The sequence below is a fragment of the Monomorium pharaonis genome, unplaced genomic scaffold (assembly GCF_013373865.1).
Source record: "Monomorium pharaonis isolate MP-MQ-018 unplaced genomic scaffold, ASM1337386v2 scaffold_577, whole genome shotgun sequence".
NCBI classification, from domain to species: domain Eukaryota; kingdom Metazoa; phylum Arthropoda; class Insecta; order Hymenoptera; family Formicidae; genus Monomorium; species Monomorium pharaonis.
This window is the reverse complement of record NW_023415887.1, coordinates 4,466-17,840: the sequence shown is the minus strand read 5'-3', so window position 1 is coordinate 17,840 and position 13,375 is coordinate 4,466. Positions and strand designations below refer to the sequence as shown.

The window sequence follows — 13,375 nt, the reverse complement described above, 5'->3', positions numbered from 1 at the left end:
CATAGTATTGTTCTTTAATGTTCACTCTTGTCCGGACCTGACTTGATTTATACTTACAAAGTGCACAACTTTTATATCAAGCACATTTGGTTACGAGTCCACGTCAGACGCCTACAATTAAAAAATTTTTTTTGATTTTTCGTATAAAATCGTTACGTCCGTACACTGTTATCATCTATACTTTAATTGTGGAGAAGGATTTTTAATTCTGCAAATGCAATAAAAAGAAAGGCATTGGTAAAAATTGTCGGTAAAACAGACGACTTTAGGATCCCCTTAAGGTAAGTCCGTATGATAGCGTCGAAATATATGTTTAGCAAGAGAGAAATCTGAAATACAAAAATTATTGTCTACTGCCGCCATCAGCATCAATACTTGTGTGTTTAGAACTATTACAAGCTATGTTTGCAACACTGCCGATAAAATCGACGGCTTGAAAAATCCATCAGCGCCTCTATGTGCACAAAATATGCACATTGAACTATGTAGTCAAATATCCACGAATCCCGTAGGTAATGTGCATGACTTTTTGGATTTCTCGTATATTATTTGCATTACGCGAGGGAGCAAGATAGTAAGGGAGGTGAACAAGAGGCCAGTGGTCTGTTCTTTCTAGCTGCACTGTTGCAATAAGTTAGAATGAGAAAAAATATACTTGTCTTACTTTAACTTATTGCACCGGTGCAACAGTGCAGCTAGAAAGAACAGACCACTGTTCTTTGTCGCTGCACTGCTGTACTAGTGCAATAAGTTAGAATGGGAAAAAATATTTCTGTCTTATATTCTAGCTTATTGCACCAGTGCAGCAGTGCAGTGGCAAAGAACAGGCCATGCACGGACCACGGTCTTGTATACAAGACTGTGGCACGGACGCACATCAAACGAACGATTTTATCGACAAAGTCGAAAAGTGGATGTGGTACATAGTTCTACATTCACGTTTGGCGCTGATACTACATCCACATTTCGGTCGCACGAAAAAGGCTGCGATGGCCGCTCTCAGGTTTCTCTCTGATGCTATACAATACATAATTAGCAATAAATTACTTAGAAACTTAAAATGATACGTTTATTAACTAAAAGTCCAGTGTTAATATCTATATTCCCATTTTACAAGAATGTTGATCAGTTTGATAAGCCTGTAAATGAAATAATAAAACCACTAGATGATGAATTGGGTTGGGACAGAGTAAAAAGAATATTTTTCTTGAAGTATGTATTTTATTATACATCTAAATAAAATCTTTTGCTTCAATATATATAAAACGTACATTTTTACACAATGGATTCTTATTATAATTTCATTTTTCAGTGAAAGTGGTTTATATACAAAAGAATTGCAATCTATCATAAATGTAACGTTATCAGGTGTTGCAATTGGATTAGCTATAGGTGGTATTGGTGCAACTAGAAATACAGTAGATGATTTCATTACGACTAACGAAGCAACAAGATTCTCAAGTCATTTTGATGCAAACGAAGTCTTCAACACAGGATTGCTGTAAATTTTCTAAAGAAGGGTGCGAGATTGGGAGCAAAACTTGGAATATTTTGTTTTATCTTTAGGTAAATACATTTTTAGTCCAAAAGTTGAAGAAGATTACAGAGTGTAATATTTTACAGTTCTGTGACAACTTGTACAACCGCATATCGAGGGAAACTAGCCATAGAAAACTATATATTGGGTGGTTCCGTAACAGGACTATTATTTAAAATAAACTTGGGATTTCGAGCAGCACTTGTTGGCACTGGACTTGGTGGTATATTAGGTGGGGTATGTGGTAGTATGTCGATCCTTATGCTTTACTTATCGGGAATAACTATAGATGAAGTATTAAATGCGCAACAAGAGTGGATAAAGTCAAGAGACAAGTAAGTATTATTTGTTTTTTATGCTTTAAATATTAAACTTGATATTTCTTATAAGAATCTTTCCATTCTAAGTACATTTAAATATATTATGCTATATTGTTAAATGTATAACTTATACTGACTACATGTTTCAATATATATAATAATACATGTTTAATAATTCCAGTAAAACACGTGAGAGAATAAAAGAATGTATGAATTCTGAATTACCAGAAATGAAAAAAATGTATGATGAAAATATAATACTGCAGAATATTCAACAAAGAAAAGATTTTGAAAACCAAGAAAAAACAAACTCATAATCTATATAAATAAATATTGTACATAGAAAGATGTGTTTTAAATTTTTATTATCCATTTTACCAGCTAAAAAATTTTGAATATTGTATGTACAGGATGTCCCAAAACATGTGGGTCAACGCTGGTAAAAAAGTAGAAGGGATCGAGATAAACATAAAAGTCCAATATTGTCTTGGGTTAGGTCCACCAATAATCAAGATAGTAGCGTATGGAATCTGCAAATAATCTAATTAATTTCTATCGTAATTTTGAACAGTAAATTAATGAAAGCTTATACATTCACGATAGATTTTTTCTTCCATGTTATGGTTCGAGCGGATCGAGCTCTTCTCTTGGCGCACTCTCGTTCGCATAATTTGAAAAATTAATCCCTCGATTATTGATGGACCTAACCCAAGACAATAGTGGACTTTTATGTTCATCCTTTCTACCTTTTTGCGAGCGTTGACCCACATGTTTGGGACACCCTGTGTATACACACACACACACACACACACACACACACACACACACACACAATAACCACAGCATAAATGCAAAGTTTGATATGAATCTTTTATATCTAACAATCAAACAAAATAAATAATTACTTCAAGTATATATGTGTATATTTACAGAATAGGCCAAATAAATATCTTTAATTAATCTCTTTTTCATAATTAAAATGAAAGATAAGATTCATGTATATTTCGTAATAAAAGTGCACAAAAATATATTGAAAAGTTACTCCCCCGCCTTGGTTTTATTTTGACGTTATTCGTGACCTCGTAATGTTTTTTTTTTTAATTTTCTTGTCTGGAAGATGCTAACTCTTGAATCTTGGTTATACGCTTAGCACCTCTGTTTGGTGGGCCTTTGGGTTTAGCGAATTTCGGCTGATGTAAACTGATTTTTGGATGTAACTCCTCTTGAAAAAATTCTTCGGTAAGTTCCTCTCCAGCAGCTATTTCAAGCTACACAATTAAATTGTAAAGAAAAATTATATATAATGTATTAATATAATTGAAAATTAAAAATAATACATATCAACAGAAGCATGAATATTGTTATATGTGAGATTTATCACTGTAGAAAATAGAAAAAAAAAACAATAAAAAGATGAGTTATATATTGATATAAGACTAGATCACATAGCAGGCCTATTCTGTAAGTTGTAACAAAACATGCCTTCAAATCTTAAAAAATAATTACATACCCATTAAGGAGCATATCGGCAAGTCATCTTTAGCAATATAGCAATATACATACCCAAGCGATCCTTAATTACGTTATAAACTATATATTATAAAATACTTAGTATAAATATACATAATACTGGATATTTAAAAAAAACACCAAAATTGTGAGTTTAAGTCGCATAATACTTTATTATTTCCAGTATATTCAATATTGGCAAGATATACATTTTTCTTTTCATTTCAATGAATTTCTAGATATAATGAAAAAGTTCTGAGTTAAAACAAAATTAAAGAGTTACAGAATAGGCCTTTAATATGACATTTAAATAAAAACATACTAGGCAACATTATGGGTCACAATTTTTTTAAAATAAAATATTTACATATGTTTAATTAATTTTCAGTATAATACAAGAATTAATTTAAATACATTTATGCAAATGTATATGTGGGTCAAAAACTGTTCTCTTTCCTCTACTGCTTTGGACATCTATTAATCTGGACTAGTTAAATAATTCATTAAAAATACAGGAGATAATATTAGGATTATATATAAAATTTCTTTAAGATCATATAAAAACCATAATGTAAACAATATTGACTATGCTTGAAAGGAAAGAATACAAGAATTCGGCTCACGAATTATTTTCACAGCACAAGTATAGACCCAGCTGTTTTATTAATCGTTTTTCCGCACGCGTATCTTAGATTAAAACATTTAAAAAGTTTATAAAAAGCTACAAGTGTTAAAAAAATACAGATGACAAAAAATAGAATGTCTCTCATATATTTTGTAGCTGGTTATCAAATTGTAGTCCTATCTGCTGTAAATTACATGTTTGCTTACTAAATATTTAAGAAATCAGAGATAATACATTTTATCATTTATAAATAATAAATTAGTAATTAATATATTATATAATAATTTCAATATATCTTGAATAACATGTTCAGATTTCAATGTAAGGATAATGATTAAATAAGATTTGTTTAATGATTGCAAATGTGTTATTTAACATGTATTAACAGCTGATAGAACTCACCAAATCAGTCTTACAGCATACACGTATTTGTAGAATCTAATATTTTGTAGCATTTACAATAGCAGAACATTTATATAAAATTTTATATGTAAAGTAACTAGTGTTATCACTATCTTGTAGCTGAGATAATGTGCGAAAAAAATATATCCACATTAATGTGGCGTTTACATATTTATCACTTGCCTACTACATTATTATCATATTGAAAATATATAGAGAAGTTAGGTAAAAATGGCTTTAGCTTTCTTTCTTTCCTTCTATCTATCTATCTATCTAGAGCACAAAAATGGAATTTTTTCTAACTCTCTACTCATCACATATGTATATGCAAGTTACCACAGATTAATATAAAAAATATTACATTATCAAGTCCTGTTATTATAATTTGAATGAGTTTAAAAGCCAAGCCTTCAAATTTTACTATATAAAAGTACTTAAAAAGACGCGTATCACCTTTATAAGACTAGGAACTAATTCAGTACTTAATATAATATATATATTTTTTCTAGAAAAATATATTTTACGTATAGGAATATTGTTACACACACACACACACACACGCACGCACCACACACACGCACGCACCACACACACACACACACACACACACATCCCTTAGCTGAAACACTTCACTAGAATCATATAACTGGCACCCTGGAGTCTTTCAGATCCCAAGCACTAAAATGTGCAAAAATAGCTATTGATTTTTATTACTTGAAAAAAAGTGAAATAGTCTTTACATATTATTTTAGAAGATTTCGGAGTTTATTTTAGTAAAATATAATTTTGAACAATGGAAAAAAATTTAAGAATGCAAAAAGACGAAAATGACTAATTTAAAAATTCATAAATTTTTCATTGTTTCATATTAAGAGCTAAAAATTTACTTAAAGCCTCTCGAGATGCTATACTTTGAAAAAAAGTTTGTTGGTGATCGTTGCTGGTACACTGAGGTCTCTGTGGACACCATTCCGCTTTGTTAGGTTGCTACAGCTAGACTGACACTATTGAGATTACTCTCTGTGTTCAAGAGGGTTGAAGGTTCTTCGAACTAATAATAAATAGCACCACAAGCACAATTCTTGAACAAGGGAGAGTAAATTGAAGGTAAAAGCTAGAGTCAGCTGGATCCCATGGTGTCAGCTAAAGAATATATATATATATAGTTATTGGAATGAAGAGGAACTATGCTCTATGAACTCTATGAACAGAATGTTTTAGGCTCTGTATGCAATTACATACATGTTTCGCACAATTGTTATCACATAATACTAAACGTAAAAAATCAGGCTTGGCTTTCAATGTCAAACAAAATAATCTAACTCCATCTCAACACTCAATTCTTCATATAATTCATGAATAATTTTATATAGTACATGTGAACAACATGAATTATATGGAGTTGTCAGTATCATAGGCATGTCACATTAATCATTAATAGATATAATAACATCTTGCAGAAAGCCTTCCACACGATTTTGCTTTTAAAATTTAGAAAAATACACCCTCTGGTCTACTCTGTTTTGCTACTTAGATTTACGTATCACTTTGATAAATTAATTCTAAATGCTGATAAACAACACAGATTAATTTTCTTTTGCATGATGCATTACATTTTCTGCTACTTGTAAATTAATTCGTAACATATATATATATATATATATATATATATATATATATATATAAAACTAGATAATTTGCTCTAACATGAAACATTAGAAATCCGTTATTTTAAATGACATCCTATGTCAATAACATATTATCACAATTCTGGAATTCGTGAAGAAAAATATTTGATGCACGAACATCACAAATACTTCAATTAGCAAAAAGCAATAATAATGAGAGGCAGAGACAAATGTTTTAAGCCAGTTTTAGCTTAAGACACAAGATCGTTTCTGTTTTGATTTTTTCTCTGGTATGGATTGAGTGAGGGCACAAGGTGTTGACGGAGTTGCAGGAGTTATTGCAGCTGTGTCTTTTATGCTTGGAGGATCTTCCAACTTATCTGCCAATTCCTCTCCACTATTTACTTCCAACTAGGGGATCGCAGTTATATAATACAGAGATGGCAGTTATACATGTGTATACATATAAAAAAATACTTTTTAGTAGTAGAAGACAATAAATAATATATGTAGTAACATGTCTTCTACTACATTAGATAACTTAGAAGAGCAATAGTCACATATATATTACAGAACTGTAATATATATTACATATATGTTACAGAACATTACAATTGCAATTATTATTATTGTTACAAAGCAATAACATGGTATAAAAGGAAATATATGTATAAATTTTCATTTTAGGAATACTACAAACAAATTATAAATTAAATATAATGTAAAATTTGTTTTAAATTAATAGATCACATACTTATGATGTTAATCAAATTTTTAAACTTTTGTTATTTAAAATCCATTTGATTGAAATATATAACTCTCAAACTTAAAACAATACTAATAAAGAGAAATATTTACATAAAATGGATCAGAGTCAAGTCGAAGTAGTGAATTATTAAAATAATAAAACTACCACTAACCTTTTTTGTTATGGTTACTCCTAAAGAATGGATTAGGTCAAGTAGAGGTGCTTTACACGAGGAATATAACATTCTTTCTTTAATACTGCAACTATATCCTGGCATGCTATATATAAAAACTGAAAAGAGAAATTAAAAAATTATCTTTTATTAGGGCACGCAAAATAGTGATACATTACTTATCGCTTACCTATGCTTTCTGTGTAATCACCTTCATGAGTATGTTTGAAATTATAAAGATGATATCTAGCAGCATCAGATGGAACTTTAGTAGGTAATTTATCCAATGAAACATCGCAAGCTGTGACTAAATGTATCTTTTCTTCTTCCAATTCAATTTTCAATTGGATGTATTCATGAATTCCTTTACCCAATTCGGTAATGGCTTGCTTAGCTTCATCTGTTACTGGGAAAGCCACGCCACTCAATGTCTGATGTCTCGTTTCAATGCTATAGTCAGTAGTCGCAGTAGTCTTTTTCAATTCAGCTAATTCTTCCTCTGCTGTTGTCAAGGGTACAGGTGCTGTATCATTTCTCTTGTGCTTGTAATAGCCATCTAATGTAATATCTTCTGGAACAGTCCCATGTAATTCTTCTTTTATTGATGCTGTACCAAATTCCTGCTTCAGTGTAGCCTTAGTAGAAGCGTAAAGCATTTTCTGTCGCACTGGTGCTGTATCGGGAGACCAGGATATAAATAACCAATCGTAGCCAGAATCTGATGATTTTGTGTCCAATCTATAAAGGATATATGCTGGCTGATTCTCCACAATCAGTGGTTTGATCATTTTATCATAATCATCTTGCCATTTGTTAATTGGCTTCAAACTAGTTGCTGGAGTCAATTCCTCTGAAAAAGAATGTGAGACTATATAGAATCAAAGATATCATTCCTCTGTGCTTTGATCTCCAAATCTTATAGTAGCAACAAACGCATACTGTTATAAGGTTCGACAAAAAAATTGTTTATTATCATCCTGAACTTACCATTCTCTATCGAAATCTTTAGTACTCGTATTTTTCCGTCACGGCATTTCGCAAACAATTTTTTCAATGCATCATTAGCTAAAACAAATTAATCATTACGACGTTATCAAAAGATTGACAATTACAGGTTGAAAAGACCCTTATCGATTCGCTACAATTAATCTTCGCCACGGCACTGCACCACGTTGTACGTGAAAAACTCATATAATTACCTTTGATTCCTGTTTGATGCGACATTCTTTCACAAGAAGCCCCTGTCACCGCGTCAGAATACGTTTTCTTCTTCTTCTTGAGAAATCCCTGTTGGATTTCCGAATCAGAATACGTCGATTACGTCCAAGAATTATATTTTCCTATCTGCCAAAGTTTTTCCAAGAGGAACCACTCGAATACTCTCGATTGCCAAGTGTTAAGCCAGGAACACCCGAAAGCTCTTCAACGATAAACGATGAGCGAATTGACCAATTGCAATCTTGCATTCTTGAGAAAGTAGATTAGATCAAGGGAAACATTCGATTGTGATTGGTTGATCTACTTACCGTTTACGTATCACGTGTGTACAAAGCTTAATAAATCTACGGTGCATCTTACTTAGGTTTATTTCTACCAACGTAGATTAATTTTAATCTTGGTTTAATTTACTTGTTATCTCATTCTAGGTCCAAAAATTAGAAAGAGATAAAGAGTAACTTAATCCAAGATTAAAGTTAATCTACATTGGTAAAAATAGGCCTTATATAGTCAAAGCGGTGTATCGTTCAAATGAGACCCAATAATGACCGGTATGAATTCAGCTGTCGTACTAACAAGGTTTGTTTTTTATGCCTGCACTGCTGCACTGGTGCAATAAGTTAAAATAAGACAAATATATTTTTTTCATTCTAAGGGCTACCGCACAAACTCTTCCATAACGCGTTACGTTACGTTAAGTACTCCATACGAACCTAAGTTGTACTTAAAATTTAACTTAAATCAACGCACAAAGAAATCTTTAACGTAAGAACTTAAGAACTTACGTTAAGCTGGTTACACACACTTTCCGTAGAACGTAACAGTAAGGTTTCGACATGTTGGATTGGACGACCGTAACAGTAAGCGACTAAATCAAGTACGTGATTGGTCAAAACCTTACTGTTACGTTCTACGGAAAGTGTGTGTGACCCGCTTTAAGGATTTCTTTGTGCGTTGATTTAAGTTAAATTTTAAGTACAACTTAGGTTCGTATGGAGTACTTAACGTAACGTAACGCGTTATGGAAGAGTTTGTGCGGTGGCCCTAACTTATTGCACTAGTACAGCAGTGCAGGAATAAAAAACAAAAGGTCTGTTCTTTCTAGCTGCACTGTTGCACTGGTGCAATAATTAAGTTAAAGTAAGACAAGTATATTTTTCTCATTCTAACTTATTGCACCAGTGCAACAGTGCAGCTAGAAAGAACAGACCAAAACCTACACTTTCAATAATTTGGAAAATGCTATTTGATTGCTAGTCGTTTGCTAATTTTTACATGTTTTTTTATTTTGTTTGCATATTTAATTATCTTTCGCAAAAAATCAAAATTAAAATTTGGACAAGTCGCTATTCGGAAAAATCGCTATTTGGAACTTCAATGGAAAGCACCCATTGTTGCTGACAGTCGTCTGACAGTTTGACACGCGTCTGCTAATGCTCACGTTATTGCGCACGCGTGGAATTGGTCTGATGGTCTCTCCATCTGGGAACATTGGTCTGACCGTCTGACGTATCTTAACGGCGAATCGGCGGATGCAGCGAGATCTATACGTCAAAAAGTACGAGTGGCTGTATATTTTGAAAGAGTTTTGACTTTAACCTCGCGACGGAGCTGGATTTGGCCGCACAGGACTCAATATGTTGGCCCTCATCAATCGGATCTTGGACTGGTTCAAGTCCCTTTTCTGGAAGGAAGAGATGGAACTCACTCTTGTCGGTCTGCAATACAGTGGAAAGACTACCTTTGTGAATGTCATAGCGGTATGTGAGTCATGGAACTCTCTATTTATCTCGCGTGCGCGTTATCCTCATCCACGACGATCAGGTGTCAACGTGAAACACGAGACTCGTGAAAGAATTTGCAATACTCTGCGTGTTGCAAAACTCGCAATATGCTTGGTTAGATTCCAATAACCCCTTCGAAATAACTCCATCGCTGTTAATGTACACCGTTCTAGTATACGCCCTTATATGTCAAATCATTTAACATACCTAGAATTGTCGATTCGATACGTAATCACAACCGACTGTGACGGTCATTCAAGTATCGCCGTTTATTTCTCGTCTTTTCTTTCCCGCTTTCTCTTTTCTCTCTCGGCTTTCTTTCCATTTTTTTTAAACGAATATCAGATTGTTAGTATATCACGAACGTATAGTAAAACCTTGAATTATTTCTGCATACAACTTATATTTTTTCTTGATTTTATACGAATCGATAAATTAAAAAATAAATTTGTGTCAAATTTTAACATAATTATTTTGTAATTTTATTGCAATCAGTCAAGTTGAATTATAAAAATCGTAATCCATGTATTGTCAGAATTATGAATGATAGTTTTATATATATATATATATATATATATATATATATATATATATAATAAATATATATATATATATGTCTTTAAATATAGACAAATTAACAAAGATAATTCTTTTTTATATATTTAGTCGGGACAATTTAGCGAAGATATGATACCGACTGTAGGCTTTAACATGCGTAAAATTACCAAAGGCAATGTCACTATAAAAGTATGGGACATTGGCGGTCAACCAAGGTTTAGATCTATGTGGGAGAGATATTGTAGAGGAGTCAACGCCATAGTTTACATGGTAGATGCAGCCGATTCGGAGAAGATCGAGGCAAGCCGCAACGAATTACATAATTTGTTGGATAAACCACAATTGTCTGGGATACCAGTGTTGGTTCTGGGTAATAAAAGGGATTTGCCTCATGCACTGGATGAGAATGGGCTCATAGAACGAATGTGAGTTATAATGCTTAGCTGTAATATTTTGTAGATATATGGTTATGTATATCGATGATAATATATCTTCTAGGAATTTATCTGCGATTCAGGACCGTGAAATCTGTTGCTACAGTATTTCGTGTAAAGAAAAAGACAATATTGATATTACGTTACAGTGGCTCATAGCGCATTCAAAAGGTGGAGTTCGTTAATATATTTAAAATATCCCATTTGTTAGTATCGGTGAGTCTTTGATACTGATAACAGTATTGGGATCAATTGTGAAACGAGCGCATTGAGCAACTTTTGTTCAAAACCAAGTCATTATTGTAGAAAACTACTTGAGCTTTAGCTGATCTAAGTTGAATGGTGCAAATGCCATGATAAAATTAAAAAAAATTGTGCTTATATGCCAAGAATATGCTCGTGTGAATTATACCATAAGGCACTCACTTCCTGCGAGCACATTAGTAATAAGGAACAATTTTTTATATTTTCGTTTTAGATAAGTCCAAGAATATATTCCAATACTTGATAACAATTAAATATAATTAGTATCTCTGTATTTTCTATGATTGCCGCTATTGTGTAAAGCTGAAACAATACCAACATAATCGCAGTTAATTATTGTGATATTATAGTCTAGATGTCGATATTCTGATTTCATCTTGTACCCTCGAAAGATACCAAACGTTTCATGTATAAATTAGAGAAAATTGTAGCTATTACGGAATACACACGCGCAAAGATATCAGTATCAATTAATCTACTATAGTGTATATGTATGTACATATACACGCGCGCGCGCGCGCGCACACACACGCACGCGCACACACACACACACACACACACACACACACACACACACACACACCAGAAAACTTTAATAACAAATAAAAATGACATATTGCAAATATCGCCTTTGTTTCTTCTTAATTCAAGAGAGTGGTAATTCTCAATCAAATGCTACTCTTGTGCGTTTGTATAAAATTACATTTAAAAAAGTATAACGGGACAAATGTATTTATCACATGTTTCAAATACAATAAAGCGATTAATGACTTGATGACAGTAATGGAATAAATACAAAAACAATGTTAAAAACAACTTAAAAACATTGCAAGAAGTACTACAGATGTCTAAAAGACTGGATTGCAATAGAATAGATAAATTTATTTACTTTGCAGCGATACGGTAAAATTTAAACGCTCGCACATTTTTCGTTATTTATTCTATAAATTTTATTTATTTCTATCTATATATAAAGTTTTATATAATACGCTGGAATTTCTTTTAATTCACTTTCCTATGGTTACCTGCTCAAATTGCCGATAACAAAATGAGTTAATGTTTCTAAGTAACTCGGTCTGTTTAGCTGCACTTTGTGACACAATTACAAAATATGTCAGAGATGAATTGCTTTATGTACCATGTGTATTTAAACACTTCGATATTTATTTATACCTAATTCGAAGTACGCATTTTGCAAAAAAGATAGACATAAAAGAGTTACAAAAAAAATTTTATAAGAGTACCATATAGGGAAAGGAAGAGCTTTTTCCTAAGTTCAAAATGCTGAAATAAAGTTTCAGCTAAATTGAACTGCGCTTATATACCAGTATAGTATTTCATTTTCTAGCGATGTTACAGCCAAATTTCGTTATATTTATTAACTGTACATGACTCACTCTTTTAATAAAGTGGTCACAATAATATGTATTAAATTGTCCACAAAAAATCAATTACATATTACCGCAGAAAAGATCGTGTCATCAAGGTCTCGTCAACGATTTGCAGATACATGTACATGATAAAGATAGAAACGACTATCGTACGTATGTCTATTTTATAATGCATGTTATAATATAGAATTATGGATGGAATGATACGTTTCCATCTTTCAGGGACAGAAAATATGCACATACATACAGTTACATTTATGGTTAAGGTCCAAAAGTCAAGTATAGTAGACTATACTGAACTCTGGATAATTTTATACGAAACATTGTTAAGATAAAAAAAATATGCGCGCGTGTGATACATAAAAAATTCGATAAATGTGACAATAGAATATTCTTTATAGAATTTGAAGATTGCACTTTTGGCTATCAAATTCAATTAAGAATACCGTTTATTATAATTTATGTGGAAATTTTCATATACAGAATATTCTGCATGACCAGAAAATATTTTAATAATACACTTTTTTTTACTAATTTGAAATCATTCTTTTACTGAAAATCTCAAAGGAGTAAAGCGATCAAAATTCGAACAATTTCATGGTATTTCGAAATTCGTGGTTAAACAGCTAAAGTTTTATTTTTCAATTTCAAGTAGACTTTATTAGAATTTGATAATTATAACGATACTTAACGTCGAAAATTGTTACAATAATTAAGAACTTATAATTTTCACAAAGAGAAAGACTGTTTTGAAGCATTTATTCTTCAAATGATGTTCAGTGATG

At 32.0% G+C, this 13,375-nt stretch overlaps 3 protein-coding genes across 5 annotated transcripts; 2 read left to right on the top strand and 1 right to left on the bottom strand.

Moving 5' to 3' along the window:
• Nucleotides 1-953: 953 nt before the first annotated feature.
• Nucleotides 954-2,203, top strand: LOC118648662 (RPII140-upstream gene protein-like). The gene is given in 5 exon segments (XM_036295017.1): nt 954-1,212; nt 1,313-1,470; nt 1,473-1,566; nt 1,624-1,872; nt 2,039-2,203. Coding segments are annotated over 5 exon segments (789 nt in total). The 5' UTR covers nt 954-1,060; the 3' UTR covers nt 2,175-2,203.
• Nucleotides 2,204-2,713: 510 nt separating this feature from the next.
• LOC105830750 (twinfilin) lies at nt 2,714-8,594 on the bottom strand. Of its 3 annotated transcripts, none has more exons than XM_036295015.1 (6): nt 8,468-8,584; nt 8,141-8,361; nt 7,929-8,006; nt 7,132-7,791; nt 6,942-7,060; nt 2,714-3,125 (listed from the first exon to the last, which is right to left on the bottom strand). In XM_036295015.1, the coding sequence occupies exons 2-6, from the start codon at nt 8,163-8,165 to the stop codon at nt 2,955-2,957; spliced, it is 1,053 nt and encodes a 350-aa protein (XP_036150908.1). In that variant the 5' UTR covers nt 8,166-8,361; nt 8,468-8,584; the 3' UTR covers nt 2,714-2,954. The 3 variants fall into 3 exon arrangements, with proteins under 3 accessions (XP_036150908.1, XP_036150909.1, XP_012525736.1); XM_012670282.3 differs by lacking the exon at nt 2,714-3,125 and adding an exon at nt 6,215-6,432 and having other exon boundaries at nt 8,468-8,594; XM_036295016.1 differs by lacking the exon at nt 8,468-8,584 and having other exon boundaries at nt 8,141-8,365.
• Nucleotides 8,595-9,636: 1,042 nt separating this feature from the next.
• On the top strand, nt 9,637-12,627 carry LOC118644232 (ADP-ribosylation factor-like protein 8B-A). Its single transcript, XM_036295014.1, has 3 exons — nt 9,637-9,919; nt 10,610-10,926; nt 11,000-12,627. Exons 1-3 carry the CDS (start codon nt 9,797-9,799, stop codon nt 11,118-11,120), a joined length of 561 nt encoding a protein of 186 aa, XP_036150907.1. The 5' UTR covers nt 9,637-9,796; the 3' UTR covers nt 11,121-12,627.
• The last annotated feature ends 748 nt before the right edge of the window (nt 12,628-13,375 follow it).